Below are 15317 nucleotides of genomic sequence, written 5' to 3' on the forward strand. Positions count from 1 at the left end.
GAAACAGCAACTCACTCTAGAATTGTTGCCTGGAGAATTCCAAGGACAGAGGAGCCTGGTGGGCTATATAGGCCATGGGGTCGTCAAGAGTCGGACATGACTTAGCGACTGAACAACAACAACAAAAAGGTATCTACCTAAGCTTATGATAAATAAAGGGGATTTTTGGTACAGAAGATTTCCTGGAGACTTCAAAATTAATTACCTCTTATATTATGAATCTTTACCAATGGAGTTACATTCTCACAAGATACATAAAGGTAAAAACTTTAATAATAATAGCAATAATATTATAAAGATAATACACCTATAAAAGAGCATCTGAATCAATATTCTTAAGGTAAAAATATTGATTTTATTAATCAACTTTTATTAAGGTAAATGACTCCAAAACACCATTTAATTAAATCATCCAAAGATTTAACCTGGCTTGATTTCTAAGTTAACTGAATCAATCAATGTATATCTTTATATCTCTATATTTAACAGAGGAACAGTCATCTGAATTTCTGATTTCTCATTTATGCATGTTAACAAGCTATTTGAAGAAATAAAACTATTGAAAGACAAAAGAAATAATCAAAAACCTAGCTCTGTCACAGAGCTAGTATCACAGGCATTATTCTTAAAAGTTTATAATAGCCAGGACATGGAAGCAACCTAGATGTCCATCAGCAGATGAATGGATAAGAAAGCTATGGTACATATGCACAATGGAGTATTACTCAGCCATTAAAAAGAATACATTTGAATCAGTTCTAATGAGGTGGATGAAACTGGAGCCTATTATACAGAGTGAAGTAAGCCAGAAAGAAAAACACCAATACAGTATACTAACGCATATATATGGAATTTAGAAAGATGTTAACAATAACCGTGTATACGAGACAGCAAAAGAGACACTGATGTATAGAACAGTCTTTTGGACTCTGTGGGAGAGGGAGAGGGTGGGATGGTTTGGGAGAATGGCACTGAAATACGTATAATGTCATATATGGAACGAGTCGCCAGTCCAGGTTCGATGCACGATACTGGAGGCTTGGGGCTGGTGCACTGGAATGACCCAGAGGGATGGTATGGGGAGGGAGGAGGGAGGAGGGTTCAGGATGGGGAACACAGGTATACCTGTGGCAGATTCATTTTGATATTTGGCAAAACTAATACAATATTGTAAAGTTTAAAAATAAAATAAAAATTAAAAAAATTTAACCCCCCCCCAAAAAAGTTAAATAGCTCTAGTAACTGGTAACAGTTAAAAATAATAATCAATAGGTCTTTAAAAGTCCCATATATTTAAAGTGATATTTCGAATAAGATCTTCCCTGAGTGTATGCGCGCCAAGTCGCTTCAGTGGCATCTGACTCTTAGCAACCTTGTGGACTGCAGACCACCAGGCTCCTCTGTCCATGGGATTCTCCAGGCAAGACTACTGGAGTGGATTGCTTTGCCTTCCTCCAGGGCATCTTCCTAACCCAGGGATCGAACCCTGGGTTATGTCTCCTATGTCTCCTGCACTGGCAGGTGGCTTCTTTACCACTAGCACCACCTGGAAAGCCCCTTCCCTATTACAGTGCAAATCTAAAATCATTTACAGTTATAACACTGGAAAAATATATCTGCACAAGTTACCTGAACACTAGACTATAAGCTTGAGTATAAGTTTATGAAAAAGATCTGTATTTCTCAAAGCATCTAGATTTCACTGCTTTCCACACAGAGGAAGCACTTAAATACTGCCTGAATGAATAAATATAGGAATGAACAGAGTTATGCTAAATAACCTAGATTAACTCAATTGCTACTCAAATAGTCTGCTCTTTTCATTTACCTATCAAATTAAGTCATAAATTTTAATTAGCTTGTGCTTTAAATGAATCTTTAAGATCAACTGAAATATTTTTTTTTACTTTAAATACTTCGTGTGGAATATTTGGGGGGTGGGGATGGGGTCTGTGTCGGGTTTTAGTTGCACCATGCAGGCTCTAGCTCCCTGACCAGGGATAAAACCTAGCCCCCTGCATTGGGAGTATGGAATCTTAACCACTGGACCACCAGGGAAGTCCCAGAATACTTTTTAAATGGATACATGAAATAACAAAAAGGAAAGCCCGCCTACTGACTTTTCCCTTCTTAGTGTCTTCAGGTAAAACCCAAAGGTATGATATGCTCACTCTTTCACAGCTATGCTTTGTATAAAATTCACTTCTCCAATTATGTGCAGACAAACAGACAGAACAACCACAGACAGGTCAACTGAAAATTAAGTCTAAAAATTCACAAAAGGAAGAATCACATTTTACACATAACTTAATAAAAGCGGAAATAAAGTTTATCATAGAGGAGACACTACTCATACAGTAAAGGGAGGAAAACTTCTAGCAATATGAATTAAAAGACTTTACTGAAACTACGTGCATAGCTTTAAACACAAGGGAATCTTACCTCACCATGATAAATCAAAATCTGGAAAAATGTGTCCATGAGGAGAATACGATCTGCAAGAATGCTGCTGCTATCAAGAAGAACCGCTGATGTGAGGATAATAATGAAAGAGGAAGAAGGAAAAATTAATTACTTAAAAATACAAAATTGATCTTAGGATCTTTTAAATCTTTTAAATGTATTATCTTACTACTTAAAACCTCTTGCTATTATGAATTCTTAAAGGATGTTTCAATTTAATTTTCTGAGGAATCACTAAACTGAAATAACAATTGAAAAATAGAGTAGTCAAGAGGAAATCAGAGAATAGATTCCTAAGTCTGATGGTGTGTGGCACCACTGAGAGAGGAAAGGCTTGACACAGAGAAAATTTGGAGATGGAAACATAGTTCTGAATATGAAATAGAAGGAAGTGGCCTGAACTGACATAAATTTGGGTATCACATGCATGAAGATGGCAATTAGAGCTATGTGATTAGACTGCACCGTTTCAAGGGAATCCAGAGAAGCCAGAGACTGAGCCCAGACCACACCAACATTTAGAGTTCAGAAAGGGAGAAGCCAGCAGAGGGAGTCTGAGAAGGAACAGGCAGTGAGGAAGAGGAAAACCAGTAGGTGCTATAGGCATTGGAGAAGCCTAGACCAAAAGTTTTTCAAGGAGAGTCCTCTCTGGGTAAATGCTGTTGTGAGTTCCAGCAAGATGAGGGCTTGGTAGCCTTTATAAGAGTTGTTTCAGAATAATCTCAGGGCCAAGAGTCTGACTAATATAGGTGGAGAAGAGAATGTAACGTGGGAACATATGGACAACAAGCAACTCTCTGCGTTTAGCTGTGACTGGGACCAGAGCAATGAGGCGGCAACTAGAGACAATGTGAAGTCCAGGGGCTTTTGTTTAACAAGAGTGACACTAAGGTTTCTGTGTTAATAGAATGATGGTGATGAGAGAAGTAACAATGCAGAAGAGAAAGAGGATAACTTTAAATGCAAAGCCTTAAGAAATGAATGGGATTCGTGGATTAAATGGAGAGTTTGAAACCTGACAAGAGCAGGCAGTGGGATTCTATTTTTCTTCCAAACACTTTTTGACGTTTTCCAGATGTTTACAACTTACATATATTACTATGAAATTAAAAAAAAAAAAAAGGTATTTCTAAAACTTACTTTCCTCATTCAAATAACTATGAGACCAAATGTATAGCTAGACCAATTAAAAATGCATTTTCTAGAAAAGTAAAAACTATGACAAATTACTATAAAAAATGGCAACAAAATATAACTTTTTACCCACTATTTTTTTACAAAAGTGAATAAAGGCAGCATTAGAGATCATTAACAAATAGATATCATATTCTCTTTATACTGACCCTTCCTAAAGTTATTATTTTCAAATATAGTCATTACATACTTTTAAGTAAACAAATTGTTTTAATCATGAAACAGAAAAACTATCTATTTGAAAATAGGTAAAAATAATTGGGACAGTTTGCTAAGAAGGCAAAATGGATAGCTTTATCATTTTTCTAAGTATATATCTTTATAATCAACAGTATCTTATGTTCCAAAAGACTATAGGAGAATGGGACTGTATTAAAACAAAGCTTTTGTTTAGACAGAATGCCCTAATTGTCAGACACTAAACTCTGGAATACAGTTTCTAGAATCGTCATCACCTGCAGACATTGGTAAGGACATAAGTCATGAGACCGATAGGATTTTTATCAACCAAATGACTAGACAAAATAATCTTTAAAAAGTCTGTTAAAAATTTTTTTAATAAATACAAAGTCTCTTATAGCTGTTTATCTTTTTAATAATTTCCTAATATAGCCTAGCATCTTATCTAGCATATAGTAAGCACTCATAAACATTAAGAGTATATATGAATAACAAGATATTCATGCTTGAATTAAATTCTTACATTTAATAACTATATTTCAAGAAAAACCTAGTTGTTTTACTTTAATAGCAGACAGCACAGTAACAAAACCAATTTCTTTTTCTACCCCTCTCACCTCTGGTGGTCCACTAAAAGAATAAGCGTACAGAATAGGCTGAATCATGATGAGAGACTGGGTCAAGTCTTGACGCATAAAGTGGTGACGATAATAGGAACTCTCATCAGGACTATTGTTAAAAACTTGCAAGAAAGGAGATCTTCTTAAATGAAACATAAACTACAAGATAAAACATGCGAGACAGCTTTAACTGATTTTAATATGGCAACAGAAGTTTACTACTATGAACACATTTGATTACAGCCATTAATACAAAAAAACAACTTCTAAATTGTATTTCTCAGAATCTTACCCATGATATCTATCAGTTACTTAAAAATGCAACTCAACAACAGCTAAAAAGAAAGAGATGACTCAAAAGAAAACCAAGACTAGGGACAAAAACCCCTTGTTTGGATCTAAGTCAAATATTTAGACTGAGGGCTTCCCTGGTGCTTCAGTGGTAAAGAATCCGCCTGCCAAAGCAGGAGACACAGTTTCAATCCCTGGGATGGAAGATCCCCTGGAGAAGGAAATGGCAACCCACTCCAGTATTCTTGCCTGGAGAATTCCAAGGACAGAGGAGTCTGGCGAGCTACAATCCATAGGGTCACAAAAGAGTTGGACACGACTTAGTGACTAAACAACAATAACTTAAACTAATGCCCTCAATTCCCTTACTATTTTCTGATATAAAGTGAGATCCGAGAATTCTCAAAACACAAAGGGTTGCCTCCCTTAAGACAAGTGAGTGACAGTCACTTAGTTGTGCCCAACTCTTTTCGACCCCATGGACTATATATAGCCTGCCAGGCTCCTCTGTCCACGGAATTCTCCAGGCAAGAATACTGGAGTGGGTAGCCACTCCCTTCTCCTCTAAGACAAGTAGACACTGCCTTATTCTAATCCTCCAAAATCTCAACAAGAGACTTGGGGAAGTCTCCCCCTATAAACATGGAGTTTCTAGGTTACAGATCAATAAACTATTTTCAAAAAATAAGAGTATCTCTGAAAAGAAGGTCGAAGCTTTAAACAAAGTTTTTGTGAGGAGCAAAAATTTGAATTTCTGTATCTCAATATTAATCATCCTTCCAGGTTAAGGTAATATAAAATACCACTTCTTCCATAAAGATATACCAAATAATCCATTTGGAAGGATTCTTTAAAGTTTCCTTTAAATATTGTGTCTCTGTTGTAGTGTTGAATCTCACTTTCTTTTCTGCATTGTTTACATATATTTCAGATCTCACCCTTCAAAATGAACACTCCTTGAAAACAGAATCCACGTCAACCATCTTTATTCTCCTAAATTACTTGCACTTCGTATATACTCAGTTGAATAAATATTATCTCTATTACTCATCATATAAACCTATACTTTTGGGAATATCTACCAAAACAACAGACAGATAGACTCCACTATCCAAGTAGAAAGGTTCTGTAAGATAAAGGTTCTTTTCTATTTATCTGGGATATCTCCATAAAGTTGTCCTCAGGCAACGATACCATAAGACTAGCAGATTGTTAAAATTACTTCCTTTCGGCAGTACTACTATTAGTTAGATCCCTTTTATCAGATGGAAAGCTAATCTGCTTCATACCAAACTGTGCTCCCTGATAAGGTTCTGGTGTAAATTTCTACTCACCACAAATATATGCTATATGCAAGGTTATCATAAAAATATTACTTACTTTCACTAACTATTCAACCATAATACTGTTTTCTTAGCTATCTCAAAACTTAAAACCTAACCAAAAGAATAATCCTATAAGATGAGTAATAAAAGACAACAGGAAAAGTGAGACCCGACGCTACTGTCAACACTAAGAACACAGATCTTCTGTCTACTCACCTGTGGATAAAGGGAGAAAGTTTCTGAAAATCTGAAGGAACTTGGATCATCTTTGTGATACTCGCCAAACTTCTGACACTAAATAAAATAAAACTTGTTAGTAATACATACTCTGGCACAGAGGTAAAACTTCTGCCTATGTGTTTTCTATTTTTAAAAAGTTATTCTCTTTAGGAGGCAGATACTGGACACAGTAAAACTGGGATATTATTTATAGACTTACCAAGAGAATGATTACCAAAAAAGACAGAAATCTGAATTTTGGAAGCAAACAATACATTTGCTTCAGTGCAGAACAACTCATCTTAAAAGTGTTTGCATTTTTTTAAACTAAGTGTCTCTGATAGCAAATAAAGAGCTCTGGGTGACGGCCCAAGGAGCTCAGTATGTGCCCCCTAAGACCCTACCTAAAAAAGAGAACAGTCTATAGACAGAAAGATGTGCTGTCAAGATACCACAGTGGCTCTAAAGGCAAAATGATGGTATAAAATTGGGTACACTCGAAAAAATACCAAAAAGAAAGAGCTACTGAGGAAAAGAAAATCAAGATCAACGGGTAAACCCGGACAGAAAGAACACAAAGGCAGAAACTAAAAGGCAATAAAGGAGACACATACTCTAGCAATAGGGAAGTAAACCCTCCATGATAATATAACAAAAGGCATCAAAGTAACTGAGATAATCCACAGGAGAAAAGTGCTCAGCACAACGGCGGACACTAAGCACTGAGTAAATGGTAGCTTCCTCTTTGTTCTTCAGCAAAGTCTCTGACCTGAAAAGTTTCTATAGTACTTATGTAACTGGTCTACTTCCTGGCAACATCTATTAGTACTTGCATATGATCAAGGGCAAAAATAACCACCAAAAAGTAACAAGAGATTCACTGCTGAAAGTAGTGCAGGGCTTTTGTAGCCTAAAATGTTCAACTAAATCATTTACATAGCTATCTGTGCCATAAAGAACACATAAAAGGCATAATTGGTTTGACCACATTTTTGGTTTTCAGGAAAAATCATTTCAGAACCACAGCTATCCAAAGGATAAAAAAGCTGCAGATGCAGCACTAATCCTCAGAAAACAGATCTTGGTATCTGGGAATAAGAGTACTTCTGACATCAATGTGCCCTAATAACGTTTCACTGATGAAACTTATAGATTAGGATAATAATTTTCACTGTCCAATATGAAAGCCACTAGCTATGATAAATTAAAATTAATTAAAATTAAATTAAAATCCAGCTTCTCAGTTGCACTAGCCATATTTCAAGTACTCAAGAGCCACATGTTGGTAGTAGTTCCATAATGGACAGTGCCAATAACAGAACATTTCTGCCATTGTAGAAAGTTCTCCTGGACTGGTCTAAAATACAAAATATACTTGAGATCTAGAACATCAAACACGTTGGAAAGATTTTTCAGAAAAGCCAGTATGCCACACATCATTTGATTTTATTATAAGATCAGTAACTTTTTCATGTTTTTCATTTTCATTTTTATTGGTGACTGCATTCCTTCTTTTGCTAATTCCTTGTCCATGATCTTTGCTTATCTTTTACCCAAATACTACTCATTTGCAATAGCTCTTATATATGAAAATTTTCACATTTTGCCATACATGTAATAATGTTGGTAATAAATTGTGCTAATGGTATTTTTACCACACAGACTTTTGTTTCATTTGAATGTAATAAATCTTTTAATATTTTTATTTAATGGCTCCTGATTATATGTTTCATATTTAAAGTCCTTTTTCATCCAGAGGTTAAATGCATATTAACTTATTTTTTATAAATATTGCCTATGCCACAGATAACAATATAAATTTTGTATAATATACACATACATAAATTTCTAATCTTTGGGTTACTTTTTAAAATTTTACTGAACACTCAAATGCCCTGGCATTAATTACTGGAATTGAGAGGAGTAGTTTTTATTTACAACCCAACCAGAACACTACCACAAATGAGAAAAAAAACAAAAACTGAAGCAAAAAGGAGGTATATTAAAGATCCACTGTTTGAGTTATTTAGTAGTAGTAAGACTGGGCAAATAAAGCGATAGTAACACAATTTTCTTGGAGAAAATAACAACACTTGTAAGAACTTTAGTCTTTAATTCAGCTATTAGTAATGCACAAAGCCAGCCACATAAATGAGCCCAAAGGGTCAAAGCCTAACCTCTGTAAGAAAACGGTAATGATGGAAGCAGTCCTCCTTAAAAACAGCACAACTAAAGTGCCTGGTCCCACCAGTATACCAGAAAAAGTGCAGCTTCACACGGAAAGCTACTTATCAGTGGGTTTTACACAGGTTGATAACCCAAGGTGTACTATCCGATTTCGTGTCATATGTCATAACCTACAAATGCAGTGATAGTAGGTTAACTACAAATCATAACCATATGACAAATAAATGTGCTGATTACTTCAAACAGCTTTTAGATTCTCAAAGCAGTAAAGTATTTGTTAAAATTACACAGTCACAATTAGTGAAAAAGCTCAGGAAACAAGATATTTCAGAGCAAAATTTATTATCTAGAAAAGAAAAAAATCACACAATAGATAAGAACCTAATAATGACCACATGTAAAATTACAGTAAGTAAAATGCTAGGATAAGATGAAGTCTGAGAAATTAGAAAGGTTCCATTGTAAAACAATATAAAAAGTGAATGCATTCATGACATGTTAAATGATGTTGAAGAGGTTTGTATGATTGGCTGAAAAATAACAGCTTCCCTAATCAAGCGAACAAGTCAACAGATTTCACCAATGTCATGCCAAGTTGCTAAATAACTGTGAAATTCCAGAGGACTTTTCTGCTGCCCTAAACAAGCAAAGGGCAAAACATATTTAATGTTTTGATCTTCTTATATGGAAACCAAAGTCTACTTTGGAGAAAATATGCTGGCATTTGTACTGATGGTGTCCAATTAATGGTTGGCTCCAAGAAAGGTTTTATGACTCTTGTCAAAAAAAGACAGGCTGATGTTGCCACAACACTGTTTTCTTCACAAAGAGGTCCTAGAGTAAAAACGCCCTCAAAAGTGAAAGAATGAAAGCACTGGATGATGCTACAAAAATGGTTAACTTTATTAAACAAAGACTAGTTCCCTCAATAATGTTTTAAATATACATGAAAATTTAGACAAAGAACACAAAAACTTCCTGCTAAAAAAAGAAATTTGATAGCCTAGCAAAGACAGTTCTCAATAGAATTTCCAAACTCAAGGAAGAATTGAAGAAGTACTTTCAAGGAAATTATAGGCCAGAATTTGCTGAGTAAATAGGAAGCATTAAGAACAGAACTTAACTAAGCATTCTAGGTCATAAGGAAAGTAGTGGGTTCCTGACATGTTAAAGCCCAAGTATAATTAGCATTCTTAACAACTTTACTAACATATACTTTGGTAGCCTAGATACAGATAATAAAGACTTGTCTATGTTTTGTATGTTAATGTGTATAATTTTTATATCCTAATTAATTTCTCTTCAAACTTCCACTAAAATAAAAATAGAAAATTAAAACCACAGCAGTGGAGGAAACTATGCAAAAATACAGTAAAAACAAATACAGCAATTAAATTGGGAATTAATTTGGTATCAGTCCCCCCAAATAATAATAGGTTACATAATTGTCACTCCTTCATTTTAAGGAAAAAAGGCATTTTCATTTACTGGAAGAGATCGATGAGCTCTACTATTCATGACTATGCCTTTCTCAGCAACTTGATCAGTAGTCCCTCCACAGTCCTTCAGTTACACTGTCAAGTACCTTTGAAAGAGATTATCAGAAAATACTGACCATCAATAAATGCATACTGATTCAGAACAGTATGTTTACTTCTTACCAGTCTTATGAGCTGTCTGTCTAGCCATCTAAGCACATCTGGACCTTCTTCAGTTTCAGCTCTATAAATCGCCAGCCGAGCCATAAGAATGGCAGCTGCCTCCTGGTCAAAAGATGCAGCAATGTTTTGGATCTGAGTTTGAGCATCTGCCCAGCTAAAAACAAGAAGAAAATACAGAATTGCTGCTAAATTATAATGTTCATGATACCTTAGTTGGCTATTACACAGATTTAAATTTAAAAGATACAGAAAATTACATCAATATTTCAAAATTCCAATATTACCTAGAAAAATTAGGTTTAAAAAATCACTAATAGTAGTTTCAGTATAGTACTCACTGTTTTCAGAAAAAAATATCCAAACCTAATAAAATCCTCTAAAATAACTGCATGTGCCTAGGTGCTTCAGTCCTGTCCAGCTCTTTGCGACCCCACGGACCGCAGCCCGCCAGGCTTCTCTGTCCATGGGATTCTCCAGGAAAGAATACTGGAGTGAGTTGCAATGCCCTCCTCCAGGGGATGTTCCTGACCCATGGATGAAACTCGTGTCCCTTATGTCTCCTGCACTGGCAGGCAAGTTCTTGACCACCAGTGCCACCGCAGAAGCAGTAGATTTCCAAACACATTCCTTAAAACATTAAGATCTTTACATATAAAAATAACAGCATAGGTATGTGTGTGTGTATGCACACAGATACACGGGTTGGTATCACAACAAACTGTGGAAAATTCAACAGTTAGAACTGGACATGGAACAACAGACTGGTTCCAAATCGGGAAAGGAGCACATCAAGGCTATATATTGGCACTGTGCTTATTTAACTTACATACAGAATACATCATGAGAAATGCTGGGCTGGATGAAGCACAAGCTGGAATCAAGATTGCTGGGAGAAATATCAATAAACCTCAGATATGCAGATGACACCACTCTATGGCAGAAAGCGAACAAGAACTAAAGAGCCTCTTGATGAAGGTGAAAAAAAGTTGGCTTAAAACTCAATATTCAGAAAACTAAGATCATGGCATCTTGTCCCATCACTTCATGGGAAATACATGAAGAAACAGTGGAAACAGTGACAGACTTGATTTTTTTGGGCTCCAAAATCACTGCAAATGGTGACTACAGCCATGAAATTAAAAGACACTTGCTCCTTGGAAAGAAAGTTATGACCAACCTAGACAGCATATCAAAAAGCAGAGACATTACTTTGCCAACAAAGGTCTGTCTAGTCAAAGCTATGGTTTTTCCAGTAGTCATGTATGGATGTGAGAGTTGAACTATAAAGAAAGCTGAGAGCCGATGAATTGATGCTTTTGAACTGTGGTGTTGGAGAAGACTCTTGAGAGTCCCTTGGACTGCAAGGAGATCCAAAGGAAATCAGTCCTGAATATTCATTGAAAGGACTGATGTTGAAGCTGAAACTCCAATTCTTTGGCCACCTGATGCAAAGAAGTGACTCATTTGAAAAGACTCTCATGCTGGGAAAGATTAAAGGCAGGAGAAGAAGGGAATGACAGAGGATGCGATGGTTGGATGGCATCACCGACTGAATAGGCATGAATTTGAGTAAATTCCAGGAGTTGGTGATGGGACAGGGAGGCCTGGCATGCTGCAATCCATGGGGTCGCAAAGAATCAGATACGACTGAGCGACTGAACTGAACTGAACTGACATGGGTTGGTATATCAGACTTTAAAAATTCATTTCTTCAATCTTATAAAATCTTCAATCTTATAAAAACAGAAAAATGGAAACACAAAAAATAAAATTTTCTCCCAGACTAAATAATTATCATTTCCTGAACCAGAAAATGAATAAAGTATCAGAATTTTTTCTCATTGGTCTTTAATTCAATTATTAGTAATAAAAATTACTTAATTAAAATTATTATGTATTCTTTTCTCTCCATATTGATACACTAAAACCAATAAAAAATAATAAGTAAAATTTTAGTCTAAGTGATTCATTTGATATTATATATAAAATAGCACAATTTATTAAACTCACCTGTTCTATAAATCTCATCCAGTCAAGCTGATAATGAGGAGACCCAGCAATAGCTTTTGTTTGTTTGTCTAACATTTCACAGGCAGAGTTTTTTAATACTTCAGCTGATCCTGTTCCTAAAGCACCTCACTTAAAGCAATTCTGGCAATACTTATAGCTTCGTAAAAAGCTGAACCACTTTTACATGACTCAGAGCTCTAAGAAGGGATCTCACGCAGCAGCACTCAAATTCTTCTCCTTTTTTCCTGTGCTTTTAATTTTTTTTCAAGTAGACAAATAATTGTTTAATATTTTCCAGGTGACTTATAGCCATAGATTATCTCAGTCTAATGAAATACCAAAAAGCAGAAAACAATGAGACTGAATAAAGGAATAAGAACTGGTAATTTTAAAGGTTACTTTTAATGCAATTTAAACACTTAGTGATTATACTAATAGTTTAATTTAATTACTTTTAACTAAAAAAATATCATAGAACTAAAAACAAAGCTGTTGCTTGTCTGGCCCCGCAGCAGGGCTTGCAGAATCTTAGTTCCCCAACCAGGGAGTGAACCAGGGCCCAGGGCAGTTGAAGTACCAATGGTTAGGACCACTAGATCACCACGGAATTCTCAAAAGCAAAATTGTTTTAAATGGGAATTTTTCCCCAACTTGTACGACCATGATATTCACTTGCTGAAACATTTTTCTCCTGAAAACAAAACGGTTCAGCAGTGAAAAATACATTAGCAAGCAAACACATACAAATTTACTACTTAAAAGTTATTTAGCCATCAATTTAAAATTTTATTCCTAAAGTTTAAAGGGTTTGTTCACATGGCAAAATCTGTCTTCTGTATTTTCAATACTCTTTCACTATGATTCTTACCAGTAGTTTCAAACCAAACTTTGCAGATCAAAGTTATTTTCTCTATACAACACAGGATAACTTGACTGTATCTCAGGAACTTAAGTCCTTTACTTTCATATGGTTTATTCACTTAACAAATGCACTTGCCTTGGCCAATAAATAAAGGGGATAAAATAAAACTTGATTATTGAAAATGGCCAGGATAAGTTAATTTGAAGAAGTGGGTGCTTTGGTGATACTCAAAGATATAAATGGCACCAAAACACACATGGTATCTCTCTACAAATAGCCTCAAAAATTCGAAGCAAAAAAAAATTGAAGATCTGTAAATCCATGAAAAATTTCTTATAACAAAAGTTCCCTTTCTCTTGAAAGATTAACCTCTTTTTAAAACTTTTCATTTTAAGAATATTTCAAACATAAAAGCAATGAGTAGAATAATCTATATGTTCATCACCTAAATTAAACAATTGTCAGCACTGTAACATTCTGTTTTGCCATTCTCTCTTCCTTCATACACACACACTTTTTCTTTTGCCAAACTTTGTGAGACTAAATTAAAGATAGATATTTCACCTTCTCCTTAAATACTTCAATGTGTATCTCCTAAGAATAAAAAAGTTCCCTTATACAGCTCCAGTTACAAAATTAATGAAATTAAACACTGATATAACTCCAGTATTCTTGTCTGGGAAATCTCATGGACAGAAGAACCAGGCAGGCTATAGTCCGTGGCATTGCCAAGAATCGGACACAACTTAGCAAATGAACACCACCACCACCACCACACAATCTGGAGACTGGGATTTGGGGAAATAGTTCTTGATGGAAATTTGGCATAAAATGGAAAGTGAAGTGACCTAGCAATATGGAATATAGACTTTTGTAAGAAATTAAAATTTGTGTATAGAATAATAGTTGCAAATATTCAAACAATAAATTCCGTGGTTAAAGGTAAAAAAAAAGATAAAATATTATTATCCTATATGTAGACCAAATTCAAATTGCCCCAATTGTCTCAACAATGTCCCTATAGCAAAAATTTTCCTGACAGGATTTTATCCAGGATTGCATACTGGCTTTAGTTATAATGTCTCTTTAGTCTCCTTTAATTTGGACAAGTTACTAACAGTTTCTTTGCCTTCTAAGACATTTTTGTTGAGTCTAAGCCAGTGGCTTTGTAAAGTATCCCTCAATTTGACATGCTCAGTTGTTTCCTTAAGCAAATATTTTGAATTTCAAATTAAGTTATACAGGCATGTGGGGGTGGAACGTGTATATGCGCTGCTAAGTCACTTCAGTCGTGTACGACTCTGTGCAACCCCATAGACGGCAGCCCGCCAGGCTCCTCTGTCCCTGGGATCCTCCAGGCAAGACTATGAGAGTGGGTTGCATTTCCTTCTCCAGTGTACATATTGAGGCGGCATAAATAAATTGACCTATTTGCCAAGAATCAATACTTCAAAGTTTGTAGTATAAAATCTGAACAAACATAAAGGAAAGCTCAATTGGCACTTTTTCTTCAAAAGAGTAATATACTCCCTTAACATTCATTCAAGGATTTTAAGTCAGAGCAAAGTTATAGCAGGACAATATATCTAATGCCCTCTACTATTTAACAGGCCATCCAACACAACACTCTGTTGAAACGTTAGGCTGTGTCCATCACTCACCAAAATAGTCTCATGATTTTAGAAATGAAGCTGGAATTTAAATACATTTCAGTAAAAGGAGAGCTATGATGCCGTCCTTCAGTGTGCATTTTCTAAACCATACCTAGATCAGGTTAAGTTTATACTGACCAATACTTCCTACCCAGACAATCAAGTCCAAGACAAACAAAAATAGACCAAAAGTCTGTTCACGTCTAGACTCACCTCATCTAAGAATCCTTTCCAGACTAACTTCACTCCAAAATGTCACTCAAAATAGGAAGCCAGTTTGGGGAGCATGACACATAAATTAAATCTCTAACAAATACAACTTACTTCCTAGCAATGGTGGTCACTCGTATGCGTCTCTGCCCACTTGAATGCTGATACTGAGTCACAAACTGGATTGCACCACGCCCTCCTTGAGGAATTGGAGCATTATGCTGCATAAAAATAAAAGAGCAGAATCTAAGCAAAGTCTATTACAATGTTTTCATATACTCATGGATTGCATATTCTAGCACTAACAATTCATTCTAAAATCTATCAGAAGGATGCTTATTTCAAGGGCATACAGAACAATGGTGATTTACCACATGAAGGAGAAATGTATTGGGGAGAGGAGCAAAATTATGAAGGATAAGAGGGGACTGAGTCAAGCTAGT

At 35.5% G+C, this 15317-nt stretch overlaps 1 protein-coding gene across 1 annotated transcript in view; it reads right to left on the reverse strand.

Annotated features, from left to right (window-relative positions):
* Positions 1-15317, reverse strand: part of SEC23A (SEC23 homolog A, COPII coat complex component) — a 62327-nt gene that overhangs the window by 14448 nt on the left and 32562 nt on the right. The window contains 5 exon segments of the mRNA XM_070358207.1: positions 2443-2528; positions 4388-4616; positions 6290-6367; positions 10141-10294; positions 14989-15095. Of these exon segments, the coding sequence (XP_070214308.1) occupies positions 2443-2528; positions 4388-4616; positions 6290-6367; positions 10141-10294; positions 14989-15095 (654 nt within the window).

This window comes from Bos mutus, chromosome 21 (genome assembly GCF_027580195.1).
Source record: "Bos mutus isolate GX-2022 chromosome 21, NWIPB_WYAK_1.1, whole genome shotgun sequence".
Taxonomy (NCBI): Eukaryota; Metazoa; Chordata; class Mammalia; order Artiodactyla; family Bovidae; genus Bos; species Bos mutus.